The sequence below is a fragment of the Centrocercus urophasianus genome, unplaced genomic scaffold, assembly GCF_019232065.1.
Source record: "Centrocercus urophasianus isolate 14NV4802_14NV808 unplaced genomic scaffold, USGS_Curo_1.0 seq_10, whole genome shotgun sequence".
Lineage (NCBI taxonomy): Eukaryota > Metazoa > Chordata > Aves > Galliformes > Phasianidae > Centrocercus > Centrocercus urophasianus.
The window spans coordinates 41,652,902-41,679,476 of NW_024884142.1; the positions used below are offsets into that span (position 1 = coordinate 41,652,902).

General features: G+C 40.5%; 1 protein-coding gene across 2 annotated transcripts in view; it reads right to left on the reverse strand.

The window, feature by feature from the left end:
- The window catches only part of CEP85L (centrosomal protein 85 like), a 141,495-nt gene that overhangs the window by 94,890 nt on the left and 20,030 nt on the right, over positions 1-26,575 (reverse strand). The window contains exons 1-2 of one of the 2 annotated variants that reach the window (XM_042811945.1): positions 15,700-15,773; positions 1,263-1,424 (exon numbers count right to left, since the gene is read on the reverse strand). In XM_042811945.1, the coding sequence (XP_042667879.1) occupies positions 1,263-1,424; positions 15,700-15,754 (217 nt within the window). In that variant the 5' untranslated portion in view covers positions 15,755-15,773. Of the gene's footprint in view, positions 1-1,262; positions 1,425-15,699; positions 15,774-26,575 lie in introns of those variants that run through there. The other variant, XM_042811955.1, reaches the window with a different exon arrangement.

The window sequence follows — 26,575 nt, forward strand, 5'->3', positions numbered from 1 at the left end:
AATACATATACAGTAAGCATGAGAGCTTTATTCTCCCTACAATTCCAATAAAAAAGAAAAAAAGCAGTAAGACTTCCATATTAATAACCATTTAATATTTCAATTTTATACCAAAGAACTTGCATATTTAAATAAAAACATTTTGCCAAGCCCAGTAAAGGTTTAAAAATAAAGTACGTGGAAAGAAAGTTGTAAGGAGTCTCTGACAGTTCCTTTCTAACTGACAGACAAAACAGGAAGAAGGGCAGCAGACAATTCCCTCATCTACTAAAACTAACCAGTGTTGCAATAGCTAGACCTCTCCTCAGGAACACTCAGCCCTCGTGTATATTATCCTGTTTTTCATACAGTACAGCATCCTTTTCTTCACTTCAACTGATTCTCCTTGTGCTACCTCATTTCAGCTGTCCACTCCTCCACACAGAAGAGCACTGAAGAAAGTTATACTACAAGCCTACTTTCATTTCTCTTACTCTTGAAAATCTTACTGGGACATGAGGCTTCACAAGAAGGCAATCTCAAGCTCTCCTCACTTCTCTCCTCCTGCTATTTTCACACGTCATAGACAGGGCTGTAATTTTATGGAGATGCTGCTGCCTTAAAGGCTGAAACCTTACCTAACAAGAGCAACTTAGAGGAACCATAATTTAATATAAATTGAGTTTTGACAATCTTTAGATAGTTGATACGCCCCCAAAAGATCTTCGATTAATTGGCCTTCTAAAGGTACCTCAGTCAGAAGAGGAAAGTTCAGGGGGGTGTGATCCTATGATTAGGCGTCAAATGCCATGCAGTAAAATGCAAACCTGTTTCCTCAAGAGAAGTAACGAACTGAAGAACAGTAACCCTGTTTTCCCAAAAGTCCCAGTAAGATTTCATTGCTGGTGCGCATAAAAATGTGAGAAAGCAGTGCCCCAACTCCTAAATTTCTTTCTTCTGTTTTTACCAGCTGTTTACCAAGCACCACTGCACAAGATATTATTTCCCTGTTCAAGTCTGGCACCTCTTCTAACTGCAGCTATCAAAAGATGAAACAGTTACCAGCTTTGTTGCAGAAATGCAAGTTAACAAGCACAACTCATGCAGAAGTAAACTAATTAAGCCTTGCCAAAACAAAGACTTGGTCCAGTCAGAAAACTATAGAACTGCATGCTCTCGACAGCTCTGGAAAAAAATCACCATGATCTTCAGAAACATACCTTCAAAACAGTTTGGATCGTTTCTCTCTCAGAAACATCCAAAGTTTAACAGTGTACACTCACCTTCCACACTATCAGAACAGGAGGTACCAATCCCAGTGTCCCCGCTGTCGGAAGCTATACTGTGTCTTCTGACAGGATTGTTTTGACTGCTTGACGCAATGGTTGCGGGCTGCCACAGGGAATCAGTACCAGGTAACCATCCCACAGAGGAATAGTCTGAGCCTATAAAGAAGGAAGCCAGAAGTCTGTCATTACAGATACAGAACAGAATTCAACAACAAAATACCTGTCAAGGTGAAAACTGAGCCCTGTCTTTCACAGATTAGGTTTGAAACAATCTGTGCCAATGTTCGGTTTTTCCTAAATTGCAGTCCTTTTGTTAAGAGGAATCTTTCCAAGAAGGTCCAGTAAATACGCTTTTACTACTTAAAAACATAGTCCTTAAACTGTTCTCATGGTAACCTTACCAAGATACTTATCATGCATTTCTTATCCTAGAGTTGATTCTCAACATACAGCAGGATTTTGCACTGCAAGCATTTAGCTACAAAGAAATAAATGTGTTCCAGCAGCAGAAACCGGCTGAAGCATTTGCAGTTGAAACAGTCATTTCCAACTGCATAAACCACACATGACTGAGATTATAAAATAAAGCCAGCACTGGTATCTAAAGTCATCTGTTATCTTTTTGTGCTATATCACAAGATGGCCTATTAAATCAAGCAGGCACATAGGCTTTGTGAGAATCCTATATATCCAGGGTTTGCTATGTTTTGCTTTAAAAAAAAAAAAAAAAGTTTGAAAGATTATATTTTAAAGCACAATTTAAAGCAGCAAATAGTTTCTCTGCTCAAATAATTGTTGAAAACACGTCCTATTTTATAGTTGATCAGAAGTGGAAAATAAAATCCAGAGAACAACCCCAAAGGACGATCACAATTTCTAATAACCATAATCTAAACCTATGCACAGCCTACAGGCAGCATACTGATTGTCATATTTGCACTCCACATCAGCAGAGGCACATAAAGAACTCTGGAGATAAGCACAGCTCAGGTTTGATGTTCTACATAGCTGCTCACATACACCCCCTCTAGCATCAAGCTTTGCATAACACTTTCAGCAGGAAATGACTCAAAGAACTATCAGCTCACATACAGTGTCTCTTAGGTTACACATGAGTATTCTTAGATCATTTAAACATTTTCAGCAGCATCCAAAGCCATAAGAGCAATTTGTCTGCACAAGGACTTTCATAGCTCCCTGTACTCTTCTCACAATAAATCAAGTAGCTCAGAAAATGATGTAAAAATGAATATATATATCAACCATCCCCAAACACATTTACCTGCAGAAGTATGAACATGTACATACTTCCCATCTAGCAGTGAAATCAAACTTACCATCCAGAGCAACAGCAGCTGCTCACAAAACCACCTGTAAAATGAGGTATGCTGTACGCACTTCCTTACTGAATGCTGCAATTAAGTGTAGCATGACATCTAAATTTACCTTCTGTGTAGTTCCTGGAGGTTTTCAATATCTCTGCCCACTTGTCTCAACTTCAACCTCTACTGAGAGTTTCCTCTCCTTTCCATTAACACATGTTCTTGCCTTTTCTCTTGCCTCTCTAGTATCTCATTAACTCCTCTTTTTTACCCAAGCCTTGTGCAATGCATAGCCTTGTGCAATGCATTTCCTTTTCTTCCTCAAACTGCTTGCCTTTTCTCCCAAGAGCCTCTTAACTCTTTATTATCCCTTAGAATACCTTTCAAGCTCAAGGATCAGGCAGCAAAACCTAAAACCAGGGAAACAGGCATGAGTGCCCATGGCTTGCCAGATGCTAGGCTCCAAGATGCCAACAGGGTGCCATTCCAGTACCATTCCTCTACCACCCTCTCTGTATCACCATCAAACATATTGCCACATGGCAGTTTCACAAACAGCTGGTGGGAAACTGGGACATTTCTTCCTCTTCTGCCACCCAGCACTTGGTTCATTAAACACACTGGCTTCTTTGGGAGCAGCAGTTTTCTTCTCCCTCTCTATAAATAGCTTTGCTCTCATTAACAGTTCGACATTACACCTCTCAAACTGTATCTAACTATTCCAGCAAGAACTGAGTTGACTTATGAGAGCCTAAGCTAATTAAGTCTGAGGCAGTTCTAATGTAGGAGACATTTAAAATACAGTTATAGAAGAGAAATTCAGTTTACTTTACCCTTTATTATATTTTTCTCCACATTACGCCTCTTTGGAGGCTTTCAGCTTTTATGGCACTAAACAAGTGTTAATAGAACTGCAGCAAACAAAGTTACTACCACTGCAAGTTAAATCAATGCATTAAGTGCAAAACTCTTTTGACTTCTTGGTTAGAGAGATCTTCAGTATCTGGACATATATTCATCTAAGCACACGCTCTCAAAAGAGACAGAGTAATAAAGTTATTACTAACAGTAAGAAAAACTTCAGCATAAAATAGCACAGAAGAACAGAATAACATTGGTGAGTAAGGACATTCGGAGGTCATCCAGTCCAGCCAGCTGCTTAAAGCAAAGCTAATTATAATTAGATCAGATTGCTCTGGGACACATCCAGCTGAGCCTCAAACATCTCCAGGGACACATGACACAACCTTTCCAGACAACCTGGTTCAGTCTTTAATCATTTTCAGTGCAAAGATGATCTTCCTAACACCTCATGAGCATCTCTCATGTTGCAACATATCTCAGAAGATGGAACAGCACAGCACAGCTAGAACATACAAACAGTGCTAACACAGTGGGGTGTAGACAATCATCCCAGCACAATCTCTATAGTTACTGTAATTCGAGGAAATAGAAAGCATCCAAAGGTGTTTTGGGATATATTCTTAATTTTACACCTACAGGCACAAAGATTATGAGTACTTCAAGCTTCAGTTGCTGCAGCACGGTCCAGTGGGAAAGAACAGCAAAGAAGGAACACACCACTTTTGGGGCATGTTTACATTTCCAGGAACTGGAGAACATTTTCAAGTTATGCTGTAAAGACTGATTCTTGAGACAGCAGCCCTGAATTGCTCAGTGCTGGTCCACGTACATACCTTCACACAGACCAGCATGAGTGCAGTGCAGGTTCATTAGCTTCAGCTCAGCTCAGGCTAACCAGACCCTAGCTGGCTTTCAGGGAAGTACTTGTGTCTCAGCACTGTGACCAAGGCCACAGAAGGTCTCCTGGCTGTGGCACTCCCTCTCCTTATCCCATTGCGCCTGGCTGGCTGCATGTAACAGTCCATATGAGAAAGCCTTTCAAAGCTAATGGAACCCAGTCCCTGAAACGGCAATAAATAAATAAAGCAGCAAGATAGTAGAAACACACTCATTAAGAAAGTCTCATCAGTAAGCTAAGGGTTTTGTCTGGTACAAAGTGCCAGACAACAGACCAACCCTCCATTACTGAGGGAAGAATGTTATGCAAGCTTCATTGAGGAAACATAACCCAAAAAACCTTATAGACCCCTCCATCAGTCCAAGTCAGTATTTAAAAACCAATTTACTAGTTTCACATTTGGCACAGTCGTTCAGAGCCAAGTACTGAGGAACCACCAATCATTCTGTATTCTGATATGCTTCCCATCTCTTTTTTAGCAGCTCTCTGTAAAAATACGATCTTCCACACAGCGAACAGATGACACTAAATAAATCGAGTGTAAAAGGAGAAAGATACACAGGACTGCCCTTGCTGCTCAGCTACACACCTGATTCCACCTGCTGCTGTGATCACCAGCCTGCCTATCAGCAGCCAGCATCCATCTGCCCAAAATACGCAGTGGGGCAAGAGAAGCAAGCCAAAATTTCTAATATGTGCCACCAGACTGTAAGTTACCATTTGACTGTGATCATGGCTTACCGCTACAGGAAAATCTACCTTCCACAGAATTTAATAGGAGAAAAAGAAAATAAAAGAAATGGCATCCTACCTGGCCATGGTTTCAAATAATGCGACAAACAGACTACAGCCAAAATCCCAAATATGAAAGAGACTTGTTTATACAAGCAGTTGATTGCACCCTTGAATTTAGCCAGCTAACTTTACTGGCATGGTGCTGTCTCTCCAGCCAAAGCATTTAAAGCAGATCAGTAAACAACAAAACAAAGGAAGTGCAGGAAGCAACTTACTCATTAAAGGACAGCAGTGGTTGAAGTTACACACTACAAGAACATGCACCTTTTTCTCTGTATTACAGACTGTTGGCAGGAAGGTAGCTAGTTAATTCTGGATCATTACCACTCTGGCATGCAAAGACCCCAGATGATCAACATACACAAAATAACAGCATCACGATCTTTGTATTTGGTTGCTAAAATACCTCTAACATGCCCCAAAATACAAAAATTATTTTTAAGTGGCAGCTATTACATCTACCTAGATGCTGATAAAAACACAACACCAGAAGACTTAACTGGCTTCTATAGCCAACTTCTCTATTTCACAGCATGATGCTGACACAGACTGTGACCAGAAGTGAAATACCAGTGACAGCCGGTGCGAGTGCATACAACTAAAGGATTCTGAAAGGGAGGTTTTACTACAGTGCTATCAAAACCTCACAACTCAATGCTTTTTCTAATCAGCATGGACGTGACCAGGCTATAAAACAAAATTTCACACCATGATGATAGCAGAACCTGCCTAAAGCTGTTCCATGGACAGAGCGAAACATTCAGTCCTAGGGAAGTGTTTGCTGGTCTACAGGAATAAAAGGTGAGGATTCCTGAGAATAATAATGCAAAACCTGGCATGAACTTCAACTCTCATCTTTCTGCAAAACGAGCTCTTTTATTAATAACAAGTGTCCAAAACAAGCTCCAGGTCTACAATATAACTTCTTCTAATATCCTGTGTTTAAGATGAGCAGTGGTATGGAAAAAACTGAGTTTCCTAATGTTTTCAGGAAAACAGCCAGATGACAGTGTGAAAATGCTCTTCACAATGCCCCGGAGGTGGTGGAAGCTCACAGTTCTGCTCACTGGCATGAACCAAAGCACCAGAAGGTCCCAGCCCCCCCCCCCTCCTACCAACACAGCTGAGAGTAGGTGGGTGACGCGGCTTCATGTCAGTGCATGAACAAACAGATAAGTGGGATGAAGTGACAGCCTTAACTACTGAATCTATATATTTCAGTTTATCCAAAGCACTTTACAGTGTCAGATAGCAGAAATATGATTCATCCTGAGAACTCACATCCCTTATTGGAGAGCTTTCTTGACAGAACCTGCAAACTATTAAACTGAGTTCTCCCAATTTTTCAGTTGGAAACTGAATAGAATAACCATGAACATCAAGGAAGAAGAATTGTACATACATAAAGGCAAGCAGGAACAAAAGACCAGAAGGATTTTAAGTAGAACACTGACAGAGAGGGCTTTTCACTGCATTTCTACTGGTATAATCTGATAATATATTACCCAGTTTATAAGGGTTCATCCATAAAATAATTCACTTATTGGAGGAGGGATAAAAATGTCATAAAACAGCAGCGAGAAAAGTAGAGCAGAAAAACCCAAAAGAAAATCCTCAAAGTACAGTCCTCAAAGTAAACATGCACTTGATTGGCAGTATCATCTGGAACTTGAGTAGAGTCCTATTTTAAGGAGTACGTACTCACAATATAATTTCCTAAGAGAGCTACATTTTAAGCTGACTGTGACAACACACCTCATTTCTTTTGTCTCTGAAATTCCTCAGTAAAGACTAAGTTCTTTATTTTTTTTAATAAAAGAAATAGACAACTGTACAATTTCTCTTCATAGATTATAGCTATAAAAACTGATTTCTCTGTAAAACAGTATCTCTAAGCTTTTATACGCTACATATTTTTATGACTTCATAAATGTGCATGGCACTGTACAATACCAAATCAGCATGTGGCAAGGTCTCTCATGCTGGGAAGTATGCAATCTAGAAGAATGCAAAAAGAAAAAAAAAGAAAATAGCAGTTTGACAGAGGAGCTTTACAGAATCTTGCTACTGTAGCTGAAGACACAACCAGGTACGTCACTTGTCATTAAACCACACAGAACAGAAAGCAAGAGGTGCCCATCTTTCTCTATGTAGGAAGTCCACCAGCTGGCTAGATTATTTCACCAACAAAAATGGGTTGAGCTAAGAATGCTGTCTGACACTGGCACTAATTGGATCTATCAGCTAGCTGCTGCACACAGGCTGGTTGGTCTCTCTCCCAACCCACAGATTTGCTTCCATAGCAAAAGCCCTACCACTGCATATACCACAAAAAGTGCTTCAGGAAGAAAACCATCCCCAGTTACAAACAAGGTTCTCTTCTAACTTGATCTCCAAAGCTGTCTCAGAAAGGGGTGAAACAGTTGCAGTGCTAAGTGAGGAGTGGAAATGTACAGGTACACTTAAATGCCCAACAGCAACTAGCTCATCACTAGATCAAAGTGCCTGGCCAACCAACCCACTGTCAAACTGTGCATTCAGGCTGACCCTGAATTGGAGCAAGATAGGCATAAATTTCTGCAAGCTTCAATGTGCAGGACAAAATCTGTTCAGTTAGCAGAAAGCTTTGCTCAACTCTGTTGGCTAAAAAGGTACCAAAAATCTTTACATTGGCTCAGTATATAATGACATTCAGCCTGATTTCTAGTCCAGAAAGTATGTAGCACCAGGACTCAATTTGTAACATACTTTCTATGCTGTGGTTTTTTTGTTGTTGTTGGGGTTTTTGTTTGTTTGTTTGTTTTGTTTGTTTTGTTTTTTCCAGATAGCATCTATCCACATTTATTTAGTATCACCCCAATAGTGAAATCCCCACTGCTGCCAGGAGAGTAAGAAGTTCACTTCCATTTCATCACTGACAGGGCAAGACCAGGCATTGCATCCAACTGTTGATAGCTCTCCTGTGAGTTTTCCTCTTCCAGAGAGAGAGCACATTTGCATAAAGCAGAACTTCTACAAGCTACAGATGTTTCTTATTTCAAGTTTGGCACACCAAACACATGTATTACCTCATGCTTGCTATGCTGGCCTGCCTCTTTGTCTTTGGGCTAAATGCACTATTCAACCCACACAAACACAGAATGACGTTCTTAGCTTCCATTCACTTTCATGTAGAGAACGCAGATGAAAAGCCTATCTTTTAAACTTGCTAAGTTTATCACAGTATGAAGAGGAGAATGTCTAGGAAAATAAACACGTGGCTATGCATAAAGTATATATAAATGTAGAACAGCACGCGCTCGGGACACCCACTCAGTTTCTAAAGTGTTAGAAGGCCGTGTACTGTAGGTGAAACATTAAACCCTTTTCTTAAATCCTTTTATCATCTATGTTTAAGCCTCTCTTTGGGTTTAACCATACTGATACTAAAATCATAATCAGGTAAGTTATTCTCGGACTTTTTTTTTTTTTTTTTTTGCTATTCCAATGTTCTTCTACCAGAACTACCTCTTCCTCACTCCCTCATTCACATTCCTCTCTGAATAGGAAAAAGTAATCACAACTTCTACAATAGGTTAAAGAACAACAACAACAAAAAATGTAGATGATTTTATGCAGTTCCCACACTTACAAAAATGCTTCATTTTTCCAAATAGGAACATAATTTCTCCTTGTAATCAGATCTAAAGATATCCTTAGCAATAAAAGAAATTGTAAGGACAGAGACAAAAAAAAATATCATCATCATTTCAAGGAACCAATTGGCCAAAACATAGTGATATCATTTTTCCATCTTTCTTCAAAGAAGCTTAATATGCATTACACACATGGCAGAATCGACATTAATGCACCAAAGATAGAGCCTTCAGGCTGCATTTTTAGAACACATTTAGAGAAACTTGCATAACATACAAGAGAATCCCTATATTTAAGTTAAAAGAGTGGCACTCTGACTTTGTGCAAGTTATTAGGAGATGTTCTTTTCTAACTTCTAAGGCTTATGACACAAGTTAAAATTTTTCAACAACCTTGGTTTCTCTGTTTAAAAAAAAAAAATCTCATACATATTCAAAACAAGCAAGGAAGAATGTGGAATACTGTGTGGAATACTGATGACCAAAAATCATAAAACCATGACAACTCTGAAACTTAAAAAGAAAGCACAGTAGTTTAAAATAGAAAAACATATACATATCTCTTTTGTACATTGTTATGACAAACTATACATAGAATACTTCCAGCCAAAAAATGGTCATTTATGTTCTCATAACTTCTTCACAACTGCAATCACTACTGACACGAAAGCTTTTATTGCAACAACTCTACTAAGCACACAAGACCCCTGTTCAATCAATTTGGTATTTAGGATGACAAAACAAACAAATAAAGATCATAACTGCTAGTTGAGTTCTCCACAGTTCTTAGCAAGATTGATAAAGTTTTAAGTAATGGCATTGTCAATGCCTGTTAGTGTTCCTATATTTGCACTTCCTGCCTTCTATCAGGGCAAGTCACCGAATCTTTTACACAAAGCATTTTCACATGCATTCATTCTTAAATAAAGAAATGTTACCAAAGGTTAAAATGTGCAAACACAAAAATATCTTTGCTTAAGAGTATGCAAGAGGGAAAACACCATCTTTTAAAGAAGCACAAATTTTAATAAGGCCATTTTTATTCTAAACCACTGAAAAAGTTGCAGCTTTCCACACCATCTGGAAACTACGCTACAAAAGGAACAAAGCAGACATTAAAAACACACAGATACCTTATAAGGAATCTCAGATCTCTCTCCAGGATGATTCAAGAATGTTTCTTGCCTGACACTGTAAACCTCTTAACACATTAGAAAGCTAAAAGTCTGAAAAGGAACATTTAATGTAAGCTTGTTCCAGGTATTTTAATACATAGAGAAGCAGCAGGACTTTTTTCCTTGACACTACTTGCACCATTCTTCTTTAGAAAGACAGAGATAGCCTCCTACTACCTTGTCAGTCATTGTCCATTACTTTGGACCAGCTTTAACCTGAATGCAAGTCCAGTAGAATTAATGTCACTTTTCAGATCCTCTCCCTTAATCTTCCTTGGCCTTTGCAGCAAGTCTGAGGATTAATTATGGTCCTTCTGATGTCATCAGCAGCTCTGCAATGGAGAAGCAAGGCTGCACTACTAGTTCTCTCCACTACCTGCAAGATGACTTTACAGCTAGCCCATTTGACACCAGTCATTCTATACTTGCCTGACACCAGCACAGATTCTTTCTGCTGCAGTGGCTCAAGCAGGAGTCAGGCAAATGTAAATCCCCCCTTTATCATTTATTTACCATTAGTATTCTCCTTCCTCCAGTTCCCCAGATCAGTTTGCCATAAGGCTGAACAACTGTCAGAGCAGGCCCCTTGGAAGTAGAAAAGATGTGTGAGCAGAAGTATCCAGAAGCAGAGGAACTACTACTACATCATTTTAACTGTAAAAGGAAATGATGTCCTGCAATTCACACACATACCCCAGCTCAGGCAATTGTTATATCTTCCAAATTTCAGGGAATATAATGCCTTGAAAGTAAATAAATTCTCAACCCTCACCCTTCTTCTCTTATTTGCATCACTACTTCCTCTTACAGTAGCCATTTGACTCTCAAAAAACAGCCAAGGTCACTGGTGAAGCCGAACAGAAGGATGTGATGCCACTTACAGCATGGCTGGCTGTGAAGAAATAGGTCAGTGGAATACAGCTGGGCGATCAATAGGATGCTCCAGCCCAGGCAACAAAGCCAGATGCCTGTGGAAAATGAGCATCTTGCAGGCAATTACACAGGAGTCTGCAGTTTTGGTCTGAAAGAGGGAATGGTCAGGACAAGTATAAACTCAGACATTCTTGTGAACTTGTTTATCCAAATTATCTCTATCTCATCTTTTCTAGCTATCCACTCTCAAGCCTCTGCAGCTGGTTTGCAGTCTCCCATGAGCCATATTTTGCACCTCCTCAATCAGTCCAACAGCAAGAAGCTCCCATTTGGGTAATCTTACCAGACCTCAGGATCCCTTCTAACACCCTCCTTTAGCAATGGCAGGAATATGCTACAGGGTAACACATAGAATTACTGCAGGTCCAGCATTCTTCTCCGCAAGTTGTACCAGGGTGGGTGTCCTGGGCTTGGCAGAGGGGGCTGCAGTGGTGCCATCTGTGAGTAGTGGCCGGGGCTGCCCCATGCTACACACAGCTGGTGGCATCTCCAATAAGTACATGTAAGAAAAGGCAAAGTACTGCCCACAAGTGAGGAACTGAGAGAAAGGCCCATAGATACTTAGGTCAGAAAAGGAGAAGAGGTGCTCCAGGCTCCCATGCCGCCTTCATGGCCATGGCAGAGCAGCTCTGCAGCTGAGATAGGATCAGGCCTCAGCAAGTTTCATGGAAGACTACACCCCTCAGGAGGGATCTGTACCAGAGCAGGGGAGAAGCATGAGGGGGAAGGAACAGCAGAGATTAACTATTTGGAATGGCCACAATGCCTGTCTTGATCAGGATGTGCTGTCCGAAGGGAAGATAGGCCCAAGAGAGGGAGCAGGGTAGGGAGAATATAAGGGTCTTATGATTTGCATGGGTTGGTTTGTTTTGTTTCTGTCTTTGCTTCTCACTGCACAAGTGCATTTTAATTGGCCATAAATTAAGTTCATTTCCCCCATGCAGAGTCTGATTTCCCGTGACGGTGATTGATCTCTTCCCTCAGATCCCAACCTGCTGACTCTGCCATCCTGTTTTTCCCCCAGTGCTGTGGAGCAGCAAAGCGAGAATGACTGGCAGCCAGGCAAGGTGAGTCCACGATAGAAGGCAAATAGAAAGTCACTTTTTGAATCACATAGCAAATACCCTGAATGTGTTTTAAAACAAACTGCAGCCACAGTGAGATTTTTACTGCCAGTTTCAGGACACGTCTGAGCAGCTGACAAACAAATGACAACTAGAACCAAGTCAGCATTTTTTCAGTCAAAAGGCAACTAAGCACAGAAACTAAATTAGTTTAACTGCCCTACCATTAAGCCACAGGCAAGTTATTTAATAAAAGCAAGCATCCAAAGAATATGCAAGGCAGAGCATTGGTACTGGACACATCTATAGTACTGTCCCCCTCTTCCTTATTCGTCCACAACAAACAGGCTTTGCTTCCAACAAGGGCAGATGATCATCTCCTGCTATATCCTCAATTTTCAACCATCCTTACCACCACATATCATTACCACTTTGGCCACTTGTCCATACTTTGAACGGCACAGGTCCTTTAACACTCCCCAAATGCCTGTTGCTAAAATCTTACGATGTCATAAACAGCAATATTCCGCAGGCAAATCCTAGATGTTCAGTGCCGAAACTACAGGCACTCTTACGCCAGCAAACACCTCCTTTGCCTCCATCCCCCACTGCAGACATGATGGCTCACGCTGCCTTTTACTACATGCTTATTCTGTGCAACTGTTTCAAATCAACGCATTCTTCTTGAAATCATTAAGATGAATTACTGCTTCCTTTCATTAAAGTTTTAAAAGGATAGAACTGTCCTCTTGTGATGTGAAATCATAAGTTGATATTTCAGTAAACATTTGACACACAAGAGGTTATAACCATTGCTATCCCTTAAGAACAGCCATATAGTACATTCTTACACTGTTAAAATTACAGCAGGGACGCCTCCCACTAGACCAGGTTGCACAAAATCCCATCCAGCCTGGCTTTGAATGCTTCCAGGGAGGGGACATAAGAGTGTACGGGTCAATTTTTCTTGTCTGAGCAGCAAAACACGTCATTAAATCCAATAGCACCCATCTAAAAGAGGTGTGCAAACAGAACAGCACAATTTTTCAGGTAATGTGCTCCTATCACACTGAAAAGCAAAAGAAAAAAAAGAAAAAAAAAAAGAAAAAAAAAAAAAAGAAGTGACCCCGCCTGTTACACTTTAAGAAAAATCAGAATTACTCTATATCTATTACTGAAAAAAAAGATCATTTCCCTATACAGTTACAGAGCCAAATGCATACTGAAGAATTCTGTAAGTGAATTGTAAGACTTTGAGTGAAATAGAAATTCTGATCCCATATCCATGTATGACTACCACATAACTAACAAAATATAGTTGTGCTTTTCAGTAATGAACTGAATTTGACAAGGAAACTGTTGTATTCCCAAACAAATACCTAAAAGCCAACACCATCAAAATCTATATTGAGGAGCTGTTGCTAAAGAATTTAATTTTGAAGCCAGAGGAATTTTTCTTCTGATAGAATATGTTTCATTCTTTAACTCTTGCATCCTAGTAGGACATAACTGTGAACAAAATACTTTCCCTTGGACAACTTGTATTCAAGCAAAAAGAAACAAACCTAGTCTGTCAATAACACAATAGCACAGGATCTTTGTAGCCATCAGTTCTTCTTTACAATGCCTGTATGGACCTTAATACTTTCTACTTCCTTAGCACAGCTACACAATCTCACAGAACAACTTCTGGACTATTTCAAAGCAAGATCAATGAAAGAAGGGACTACTATGATTCAACCATAATGCAGAGATTATATCTTAGTTTAAGCTCCATTATTATGCATTAGTTTTCTATCAACTGCTACTTCCTGTTATTCTATCCTACCTCAAATTGAAGGTTTATCTACAAAAGTTTTGCTACCTTACATTATTTCTTTTACCTAACTCATATGCAAATATATTTTGAACTTCACATTAACTGCAAGTACATTAACTGCAAGTATTCAAAGAGGAGGAATGAGGGCCAAAGAAAATCAAAACACATTCTCAAATCTCACAGCCTACTCTGAGAAGAAGACTCTGAGAAAGTAGCAAAAGGAAAACATTCATCCAGTAACTAACTGATGAGAACTGCTATATGAAAACACTTTGACTCCACACGCAGTAACAAATGGCCCAATCCAAAGTCTTCTACAGCAAATGTAAAAAATGCACATCAACAACCTTTTTAACAGTCTGAAGCTAGTGAATGGAACAAGCAGTGCACACATGTGATACAGTCTTTTAGTATTCTTGCCCCAAACACAAATCGTCAAGAACCGAGACACTGAATTCCTGCAGTTTCCATCACACTCACTGAGATCTGTGCACTTGGTTCAGGATATCCAATCTTGGCAAGCAGCAGCACAAAGATAACATAACTTTGCTTTTGTACAGGAAGCATTAAAAAAATCCACCACGCTTCAGCAAGGCAAACACGTTATACATAGAAATTAATAATAATAGTAAAGAAAAAAAGGAACAATGCCTTCATTCAAATCATAAGGAGTGAACATTAGGCTATTTGCAGAGATTCAGGCAGCTGCTGAGAACATCTTAGCAGCTCTTGTATTTGCAAGAGAAGCGCTGTCAAGTGAAACCAAAACAATCCTTCCATTTAAATACGTCAACCAACCAAACACACGTTATGCAGCCATACTTCCAAAGTCCAAAATTAAAACACAATGCCAAATTTCTGAATGAAAAAAAAAAAAAAAGTATTACAAGAGTGTTATTTTTGCACTTATAACAGCACTGCCAAACCAAACCACCGACTTAACACTGTGATCCATTACTTCAGCAAGTAAAAAGCCTCAAAGTATTCACAGGAACTCTGCTCGCTGAATTTAGACCACAATGTCTTTAAAAAAAAAAAAAAAAAAAAAAAACGAAAAAGGCATCCCAAAAAAAAAAAACCCAAAACCTTAGTATCTGGGCTTACCTATACAAAAACAACCATTATGTCCCTCTGCAATCTACTCACCCCAAGCACTCTTACCCACGGGCCATCTTCCCTGCCAGACTAACACCAAATTTAAACTCCCCCCTGCCAAACTGTGGGAGCCGGACTCTAATCTAAAACCCAGAAACCAAGAGCAAAGTGATGCAAAAAATAGGATTCGAACGATCTCCTCGACAACCGGAGCAGGCTGCAACCTAAATAATGTAAAGCAAAAAGCACAAAAGGAAACAACGAGCCTTTTGCTTAGATTTTCTATCCAATGGCACAACAAGGAAAAAAAAAAAAATAGAAGAAGAAGAAAAAAAAAAACAAGGGCCCAATCCACAGAAGGTGATTACGTGGGTAAGCGCAGCTTTGCCCCGGCACTCCAGACACAGCGGGGCGCGCCGAGCGGCACCGGGGGAGGGCCTCCCGTCCTCGGCCCCGGGCAGGCTCCCCCCGCGGCAGGAGACACTGAGCCGCAGATTTAAGAGAGAAAAACACCCCGATCAGCGCGAGCGGCCCTAAAGATAGAAGCGGACTAACTGCATTAGCGTCCGCCGAGCCGGGGGGTCGCTCCCCGCCACGTCCCCTCGTGGAGCCGCTGCGGCGCTTCCTTCCGCGGAGCGGGGGAGGGAACGAAGAAGCCGCTTCTCCGCAGGCACGGGCGCTGCTGCGGGGCGCCGGGAGCACGCTGCAGGCAGGGAACGGCGAGACCGCGCCAGGCGGGGGAAGGGAAGGGAGGAGAAGGGAAACGGCGCCGGCCCCGCGGCCCCCATCCCCGCGGCCGCAGCTGCCCCATCCCCACGTCCCGGTTCTTACCCGCCCTGTAGCCGCGAGGGCCGGCGCCGAGCTGAGGCTGCAGCCCTCCCCACATGGTGCCGCGCTCCGGCAACGCGGAGCCGCTCGCTGGCCGGCCCCGGCCGGGGGACGAGCGGCCCGGTCGGGCGACAGGAATTAGCGGGGGGCTGCCGCCGCGGCTCGCTGCCCCCGGGGCGCCGCGGCCATGCTGCTTGGCCGCGATCGCGCAGGCGGGAGGAGCTGACCGCCCCCACCGCAGACAGAACTTGCTTTATTGCGCTGCCGCCGCTGCCGCCGCCTGGTTCTCCGGAGCTGGGAGCGGAGCGGGGCGGGGCGGGGACAGGGGCGGGAGTCCGCGGATGCTGCGGCGCTCGGGGGCGAGCCTCTTGCGTAAGCCGGCCCACGGGGAGGGGGCGCTGGGCGAGCGGCAGCCGGGGCTGGGAGGGAGGCAGGCCGGGGCTGAAGGGGGGGGGGTCGGCTTCCCCGGGCCCGGCCCGCGGAGCCGCTCTGGCCCCGAGAAGGAGCTGGGCGCTGCCGTTTGCGTCGAGAGTGGGAACTTCCTCAGCCTGCCCGCGGGGTACATAGAGCTGGGGCGTGAGCGCTGCCCTCCGTTCTGCCTTTTCTTCCCATCTAGACTGCGATCCAGGCAGGCAAATGCAGAGTCAGTTAGCAAGGGCAAGTTAATATAATTGGAAACTGAGGGGCAAAGGGAAGCTGCCATGGTGAAGGAAGAGGAGAGCGGCAGAATGCAGCACGGGGTCACTGCCCGTGCTCTGCCATGCTCTCCTCCTGGAGACGGGTCTGCAGCGCAGCTGCTGCCTCGCAGGCAGCTGGCTGGCCCCGTAAATACCCGTACGGCCGTATTCCACGATGATGGAAGTGAGTTTGATATCAGGGTCATCAGTAAAGAAAGGTGAAATGCTTTCCTCCACAATTACACCTTTTAAAGAAGTGCCCCAGGCCTATACATCCAGCTTACTAGAGTTTATTATAGTTTCACAGTTTTCCTGTACTCCCTTAATTCCCTACTTTCCTACTTCATAAGGAAAAAAGAAGTGCAAAGAAAGAAGAATCACAACTTTCCCTTGAGTGGTTAATTCTGAGTATCACAATCAAGCTTAGGCCACAGAGCTGGAAACAAAATGCTCTTGTCAGCAATAAGTCAAAAACAGTATAAAGTTTCCAACCCAAGCTGTTCTGAGGCTGCCAAAATACATCAAGAGAGAATTCTGCCACAGCAGCACTCGCATTGCTGTTGCTGGTCTGCAACTGCAGCCCAGTGCTCCCCACTGCAAAATGCCTTCTGAACCTGTCAGTGATCGTCATTGCCCAACAGATCGTAAAATTAAGGAGAAAATACTTAGGTGTCTTCTACTTTTAATGTAACCATCCCAAAGTTACAAAACCCACCACTATTACCAATATATGAAAAATTTAGATGGCATTGCATAGCACAATGGACGTTAAAGGGCTAAGAAGTGAGGTGAAACAGGAGCAATTCATGCAAAACATCCACAATTGATAAATCAAATCTATGCTCAAATACTTCCTGCTGACTCAATGCATTTTTAATAGTAGCTTTTTGTCACAGAATAGCTTTTATCTTTATCTCTTTGGGAAATTATATGTTAGATTTTGGTATGCCATATTTTATTTACACCTAGCTACATATTCATAATGTACTCATTAAAAGACAGGGCTCTGAAATGGTGGAATGAGCATGTAGAAATGCTTGCATATTGTGTTGCCCTTTTTCTTGTCTGCATACAGCCCTTATGTTCTCATCAAAGATGTGACACTCTGCATTCCTCACTAGCTCATTTAACCCAGGGAGCATAATTGTTTTGTAGGTAGAGTTGTAGAAACAGGCTTCAAAAGCAAATGCTGAACAAAAATCAACAGTACTAAAAGTGGTGTGTACCTGCTCCAGAAGATTCCATCAGAATATTCGGAATGTTTCTGGAGGCCTTCTGAATGACAGAAGGGTGGAAGCACTTTCAAGATGCCACAATGCAAGAGAGTAAATTATCGGTAACATCAAGCCAAAAACATGCAACCCTTCAGCCAACAAGCAAGCTTTGATACTGATGGATGTTAGTGAGAGCAAGGCAGGTAAACGTGAGTGTAAGAAGGGGCAGTAAAAGGTGTTATAACTTGTAAAGCACTCAGGAACAAGAAACACGTGAACAGCTTTGTTTGATATTTGTATAAAGAACTTGTCTAGGTGTAAAATCTGTTGTATGCTCTTTTGTTGAGTTTGCTCAACTCTGGGTAAGCGTGTGCCAATAGTGTATTCACAACGGAACACAGCAGCCTGAGAGGAAACTGAATGCCGAGAAAGGCATGCAGCATCAAGCGAGCAGAAAAACTCCCCTATCAGTGCAGAGCCTTGCAGTTTGTGATGCTGTCCTATGATGGAGCTGCAAGAATCCAGTGGCATATTGTGCCACCAGAAAGCTGTGCGCCCAGAAATGCTCTGATAATAGTTCTTTTATCTCCTTATGTGTCACTGCAGTCTTGTTATGATTTTTGGCACTGCCATTCATGGAAGCTTTGTACAGTTTTCTATGTATCTCAACCACTTATGAATAATATTACAGAGAAAAAAAGAACATGAATAAAGGAGATCAGAACACAATGGGTTTGGCTGGCTGACTCACTGCTGCCACGCTGTTTGCAGAGGGAGGTTGACTCAGCAGCTTCTTGTTTTCCAAGGTGTCTGAGCCCACCCCTTCATGCTTTTACTGCTCAGAGCAGAAAGAAAGAAAGAAGAAAGAAAGAAAAACAAAAACAAAAACAAAAAGCCCTTGAAGCAGTTAGATAACTGAACCTGGGATACATTCATTGTTTTGATTGGATTTTAAGTTATTGTAACTGAATTATAACCTGTGTGTCTGCCTGGAAACTGGGCCAAACTGCAGTCAGTGGCTTTGCTCTATGAATACATTCAGCTGGCTAATATTTTATGCACTTTCCAGAAATGTTTTGCATCTGCAGTCTGCCTACGTACATAGTTCTAGACAGGGAGCAGAATTTGTCAGAGATTCTCAAAAACTTCTTTTAAAAAAAGCTATTGGTTTGGAATGGACCTCCTGCAAAGCCAGGCATGTGCTGTTTATTGCTGCTGTGGCACATCTTTTGCATGGACCTCACTTGTGGGTCCTGAGGATATCCCAAGCCATCCTTTGAGTCTGTGCTCTCCAATCTGCAGGGCGCAACTGAGCAGAGAAGCTGGGTACTGCCAGGCCACTTCGTTTGTGCCTCTGCACCTCATAACGCTTACCTGCACTAAGAGCACTTGCACAAGCTTACCACCTTTTAAATCCCTTGGACTGACTCTTAGGAGTATAGCAATCCCTGTCCCAATACAGCCCCACTCCAGAGGTGTATAAAGTTTAGGGTACTCTTAGAAAGCCACAGCGTGGTGCCTTACAAGTAAATCTATGCTAAGTGGAAACAGCCGGTATAATTGTTGTGAAATGCGATGCTCCAGACAATGAATGGACTCAAGTTTCTATTGTCTGCAAAGCCCTTTCCCCACTTCTTTCCTCATGACAAAAACCCTCTTGGAAGAATCAACAACAAAAGAAAGTAATAGCTTAAGTGCTTGGCACTAAACAGATGCTGTCTCATTAATGTCATTTGCAACACATCTTACCCAAGGATTTGTGATCTATCTCTAGGTTCAGAAATCACATCTTTTTTTTTTCTTGAGTAAAAAAATATAATGATCTAAATGAAATTAAGCTGAAATGTAACCTCTGAATGCAGTCTTTTTTCTTTGATTAAAGGCAGAAATGTGTTCAATATTTATTCTACACGCTTACTTTTGCATTTAATAGAATTAAAAGATTATTTAAAAAAAAAAAAAGAAAACCAAAACCTTTAATGCTAAATAGCTAAACATCATTCTAGGAAAATGCAGACTATTTCCACTGCATAATTAAAACATCAAACATGTATGCATTCTGTCAGAACCAACAGCATCACTTCTGCGAACACATCTTCTAAATTACTTGGAAATTAAAATCACAGATTTTTCAGTTACTGATTTTTTTTTTTTTTTTCAGTAAGCACAGAAATCATTTTCCTCCACCCACAATTTCTGAAGCTGAACACCATGTCCCAGCAAAATCTAAGCGACCTTTAAAAATCCTTAAAACAATTTCTCCTGGTTTACCAGAAAACAGCTATGTGTGTTACAAAGTAAGATGTTAAACTGCATTGGGGGGGGTGTAGCTAACAACAGCTTAGCTTACTTCATAAACTGTACCCTGCTGGTAGGGGCAGGTTGGTCTATAAAAGACTGAAATGTTCCACTAAAATTACATTGCATGCACTGTATAGCATCAACAATAAACTGTGCCAGCTGGTATCTGCAAAGCAGGCATCAGGAAATAATAGTGTTTGTGCTGCTTTTATTTTTGCCTTTTTCTACAAGTGAATCAGGAAGCATGTCTTTCACAAAGGAGCAAAAAACTGATATGGAATTGAACCTGCTTTGCCCTGCTCTTTCAGTAGCAGCTGAAACCATGACAGTGAATAAAATCAAGAAGGTAATTGTTACCATAGCTATGGTTTTATTGCAAGCCTCCTGAAATTTTAGATTCTTCTTAATATTATGGGTTACAGAATCTGAGAATCTCAGCCTGAAAATGTTCTGGTTTAAGCCATTGCTGGAAAACTCTTGGGAGTTATGCAGTTTACATGGTTCATTACTGATGGGGAGGACAATCATATTTTTTTCATCATAAGATTTTAAAATAATCAAAGAGATTTATAATGATAATCCCATAGTCATCAACTCTGATACCACAAGAAGAATACGCTGTGGGTGTGGAATCCAGTGGCACCTAATCAGGGTCTTGTAAAACAAACAACGAGTTTCCCAGATGTATTTTTCTCAAGGGGAATGTTTTTTAGTTCTGCTTTTCCACCTTCCCTCATCTCTATTGCCCTCCCGGAAGGACAAGAAGGGGAAAAATAAGTGGCCTGGAAGGGGATGGAGAGAGTATTTAAAAACTTAGAGGCAGCAGGCAGCTTCCAGGGTTGGCTCCTAACACATTCCATGGCAGACTGCCTGTACTGGAACAGCCAGTTTCCTCCCCTACTACCGGTGGGGCTCGCTAACATATTCAACATCTTTCAAGACATAACACTTAGACAAAATACTTCTTCTTTTTTTTTTTTTTTTTTTTTTTTTTAAATAAATTCATCTTCTGTTCCTGTTAAATGACTTTTTTTACAGTCTTTGTGGTTCTCTTGTTCTTGAACCCACTTTAATCTCCTTCCTTTCCTATGAACTGATATTCCTTTCCTACATTCTAGTGGATTGAGATCCCTTGGTGATATTCTGCATCTGTTCTGTTGCTGATACATCTGATAAAGGTCCTATTTGAGACTTGTTGCAGTCAACAGGCTTCTGTGATAATAATAAAGAGAAACGATAATTTTGTTCTTGACAGTATTTTCTAGTGTTCTTCAGAGACTAAGCCAGGAGATCACCACACCAGACAGTCACAGTTCAGTTTCAAAATGGTATTACCAAAACACTTCTTGTTTGGAATTAAGAAAATACTGAACTTCTTTGTGTTTATTTTTCTGTGCTTAAACTTATGTTAAAATGTAGGACGCTTCAGCAGCGCTGCAGGCCGGACTTTCAATCCAACTGCTGCTAGCAATGTTCCAGTTCTTAGAGTTGACATTTTACTTCAAGACAGTCTTCCTTGACTTCATGCTACACATAGATAAACCAATGCAAAAGGATAAACAATGGACGACGTTGCTATAGCACAATTTGAAGATTTTTTTAAACTGCTTTACGTAGATTAAACTCCACCACAAATGGGAAGCAGCTGCCGCATTGGAAGCACTGAACAGCATTTAGCTTGATCTGTTTAAAATCTACCTGTTTTAAAGTCTAATAAAAAAGCACGTCCCTTGTATTCAGTCACTGAAAAAAGGATCAGAGCATGCACTGAGGTTCCTGTTTTCCTTTTTTTTTTTGGACAAACACCCCCATTGAATTTTAAAGCTGTTGAGAAGTACAGAATTGAAAACAAGTGATTGTAAACTGGACAGCCAAACAAACTAGAGATCAACCAACTAGCAATGTGACTTTATATTAATATTTGCAAATGGAAATTTCTTCCAAATGCCCATCTGTCTGCTTATAGTCTAAAATACAGAGTTTGTTTACTCCTGTCAGTAATACAGCCTACAAACATTACTAGCAAGAAATTCTCTGGTCACTTGTGTTTGAGCCAAACCCTGTATTACTGCAAAGGGATGAAATTTCAGTAAAGTGAAAGCACTGTGCCAGTGCTCGGCTTAGTCAGCTCTGCTGTCATACGCCCATACGTAATAGTCACATGGAAAAAATTATTTCATGGCCTAACTATAAATATAATGTACTTTGTGAAGACCCTCACAGCCCCATTTTTTTCTGCACTAGCATTGATTCTACAACAATTGCTATGCTGATTGTACAACAGTTTGTTGCTATATACTGTAACTGTTTTGTCTGTGTTGTAATACTTTATTTTATCTCAGCAGTCAGAGTTTCTTGCCTGAAATGAGCGGGTATTCCACGTTGGTAGAACAAAAGCCAGTTTAAAAGGACTTTTTTAAGCCCACACAGCAAGCCACTTGCAGACATCTCAGAAGCAGCCCACTCCTTGTACAACACATAGAGGCTGGCAGCCACCTGCTCCCAGTCTGCTGGGAACGTCCTGGTGTGGAGAACCAGCAGGCCAACAAAACAGCCTCTGCTTTTCCTATGCCTGAGGCTGCAATGCACTATTTCCTTCTGTCTTGAGCTTCATATCTGTCACTATTTTAATAGCATTCTGACATTCAACTGACAAGCATGTAGATTGGCATACGCTTTTAGACAAATCTAGTTAACAACAACAACACCAAAAGTAGAAAATTACCTAAATGAAAAAGTGGACAGTACTAGTTTGTACTGGCTACAATGCCCATCAGATTTGTTTCACTGGACCTCAGTTATTATATGCAATACATATGAATCCACCACAGTACTCCTAGACTGCTTTGCTTTTAAAATTAACACAGACGAGAGTGTTTACTAAAAGTAACTTCGAGACTCTAACTTGGCTGTAAGCACTTTCTCCAGTATTCTACTTATAACTCATTGCTTGAGTGATGAAATTGATATAGGAAGCAATTCAGTAAACACACAACCTGATCTTTGATCGCAGAGAAAACAAGAAATTAGGCTTGTAAATGAGCATGTTTCTTCAAATGTATATATATAAAAGGTATATAAGTATCACTGCTGAAATTCTTGCAGACTGTTTCACTAATTCAGGAATCCTGTGTTTTAAGAATTGCACATAAGTGAATGCCCAAGTTTACCATTCTAATTTCTTAAATAAGGATGTCTTGTTACATCAGTCAAAATTAAATTGAAGAATCATGATTTTAATTTTCTCATTAATATAGAACATTAATACATTAATATAAGATATTCTCTATACTTCGACCATTTTTTTCTCAACTTTGCAATCTTCTGGGTCAATTCGAGAGGACACTGATTATCATCTGTCCACAAGGTAAGTAGCTTGAACCATCCAAATTAAATGGATTAACTGAAGAGATAAACAGCCTACCTAATAGTTCAGAATAGGATATGTCCTTGCAAACATTACAGCATTACGCATATGCTCCCATGAAAAGAAAGTACAAAGAAAAAAAGATACACTGAAATAGGACATGAAAATCAGTATAGAAAGATAAATGAATAGCAGCATATTAAAAAAGCACAAGAGACAGTTATTCACAGGATTCCCATCTGCAAACTGCTCCAGTAAATGCTGTGTTAATTCATTCCTGGAAGCCCTTGCTAGACGACACTGCTGACTACACACTGCACAAGCATTACATGATCCTGCTGGAATACAGCCCCAGCAGCCCCAGCGACAGGATCTTTACTTTAAAAAGCCAACACTGTTAGGAAATAGAAAGAGAAAATGAGAAATAAATGAAGAGGAAACAGACAATTGTAAAAAAAAATAATAATAATAAAATTGCATGGAGATAGTGCTTGTCTTCTGTGTTTGAAGATGATGTGTCACCTCTGAAAGTTGAATATAATAGATCTCTAAAATAAAACACTGAAAGTGCGTAGTAAACTTTAAACTTAATCAAACAGTAACATTTCCTGTATGCTGTAGTAAATGTTATTTATCCTTGAGCTTATAGATTTCAATTTAAGGATAGAGATTGCATAGAGATAAGAAAACTGAGCTCTGTAAAAAACAAACAAAACACAGAAAAAAAATTAACTATGGTCTATATTTAGCATTTGGTGCATCTTGCTTAAGTTACTGAAACTGTCTCTACAGAAGTATTAAAATATAACTACAATTTATTGTTATTATTATTAGCATCATGAGGCATATTAAATATTAAGAACAAGGTTTCCCTTGCAGTATTTCCAGGCCAGCTCTGAAGCACTAAAAAAAAGTTATAGAATTCAAATAAAACCTAAAAATTTGTAAGACACATTGAATCAGTAAGTTCCAACCATCTTCTAGAGAGGCTCTGAACTGTATTTCTCTATCTAATAGTTTCTAATATTTCCCCACATTTTTGTTAGCATAATCCTTCATATTACTTTAAAATATAATTTTAATTAGGTAAATTGGGAGTTGGACTAGATTGTTTTCATAGGTCCCTTCCTACTCTAAGGATTCAATGATTCTATGAGTGTATATATGGACTCAAACTGAACCATATGGTAGGACTCTAAATTGCTAAAACTTTATTCATTTAAAATACAAACAAGAAGTGATTGAAATGGAATCTCCTGCATGGCCCTGCAGAGTCCCAATCAACCATACTTGCAGCTGGCCTCAGATATCTTTTTTGCCATTCCAAGTAATGACTGCCACTGTATCCAGACCTCAGTTGCTGCAAATGTTCCCACAGTTCCATGTCCTCCCAGCATGATGATGACTCCATATGGAGCAGCACAATACAGACTTGCAAGCCTTATGATTGCACTGTAGTCTGATTTACCCAAAAAAGGGCAGGTATGAGTTATCAGTTTAGTGGAGAAAAGGGCAAAGGTTTAGGGTCCACATGGCTCTGGTGTGCATGGAGGCTTAGCTTGATACATCTGCAGGGTCTACAGACACACTTGAAAAAGCTTGAAAAACTGAATGGACCTCAATACCAACTCAAATGATTCCGTGCAGAAAGAATAAACACACGGGACCATAGGATAAATTATCCAATTAGTTCGGCAACTTAATCACACAGCTCACCATCCCAGAAGACAACATTTACCAAAGGAATTCAGGCTCAGGTTTTCCCCTGTTCTCATCTTCCCATCTTTTTCAAAATCTGCCTGAGAGTGGGACTGCTTGGCAAAGAATAAAAGCCGACATTTCTGAATGAGCCCTTCCCTCATGCTCATCAGTTATCTTTCTAAGTACAAAATTAGCTCCATATAATTTCCTGAGATTTGACAGACAGTCTTCCTGTTATAGATCTATCTAGAGAGTGGAAGACTTTGTTCATGTTTTTCACAGCACAGAAAAGAGAACTGTCCCTGTGAACGTCACAGTGTCATACAGCAGCACTTGTTGGATGGGAAATGGATGTGACACACATCTGCTCCAGTTCAGTAAACACACCACAGTGTTCCCATTTAAATCTTTCCTACAGGACTTTGCTAAATGTACTTATTAGCTGCAGAATTGTCAATTCCTAATTTAGTAATCTGAGTTTTTATTAAAAATGGAATAATATAATATAATATAATATAATATAATATAATACAGTGATGTTATTAATAACCAGTTTCAAGTCAATCATTTAAACGAAATTATTCAAAAATTTTACAGGGAGAACCAAAACAGTCCAATTACTAACTATGCTGTGCATAGCTATAACAAAAAGTAATGAAGAATGGGTAAGATATACAATGAATTTACAATTACTGTTTTCATGATACTTTTAAATACTATTTTCTGAATGCTTTAATTCTACATATGTGCAGTTGGCTAATAGAGAAAGAATAATCACACGTTTGAAAAGAGGCTTTTACTGAAGACAGCTTCAATTTTTCAAACACCATGTGTTTTTCTTGCATGGCAGAATATCAGCTTGCCTGGTGAAATTATGTTTTCCATTGGAAAAAAGAGAAGGATGTAAGATTACAATTACAATTCCTCTTGGCTGACTTAAACAGAAGTATTGGTGAGCATCTCTGAAGGGAGTTCTAATAAAAGCAGCAGAGTTAGTTGACCTACAGCTATACAGATATGTTGTTTGCTCTTGTGTTTGGAGACTGGTTCAGTCTCCAAAAAGGAAAAAGGAACTTCAAATTAGTAGTGTGCTAAATGAGATTTTGGACCTTTAGCAGATGATAACAAAGAGTCGTGGGCAATATAGTATAGAGATTGTCAGCATCTGTAGAATAGCAGCTCTGGGAATTAAGAAGACAGTTCTGAAGTAACATCAACTTCTAAACATTTAAAGCCTAGTTAGCTTTTCAGAAATAAGAAACAGGCTCCTGGTAGGAGGCCCTGAATTTTCATTTGTCTCTTGAACAGCTGGAAGTGCACTGTTAATTCTTAGCAAACAACAGCAGTCAAATACGATTTTGAACAAAGAAACATGTAGCAGTATTATCAAGTAATGCCTTTTCACAAAATTACTAGTGTCAGGTTTGTGAGTTTTCATGTTCTCTTCAAGAAGTTGCGAGTTCAGAAGCTGTTCAAGCTTTTTTGATGTGAAATTTAGGCAAATAAGCAAGTAGAGTGACTAATCTTTCTTTTCTTGTTTCCCTTAAGGCAATCTGGACAATCAGTCCATTTTGGGGGCCCACTCCTGCTCCAAAAGGAACTCATTTAGGTCCTAAGTT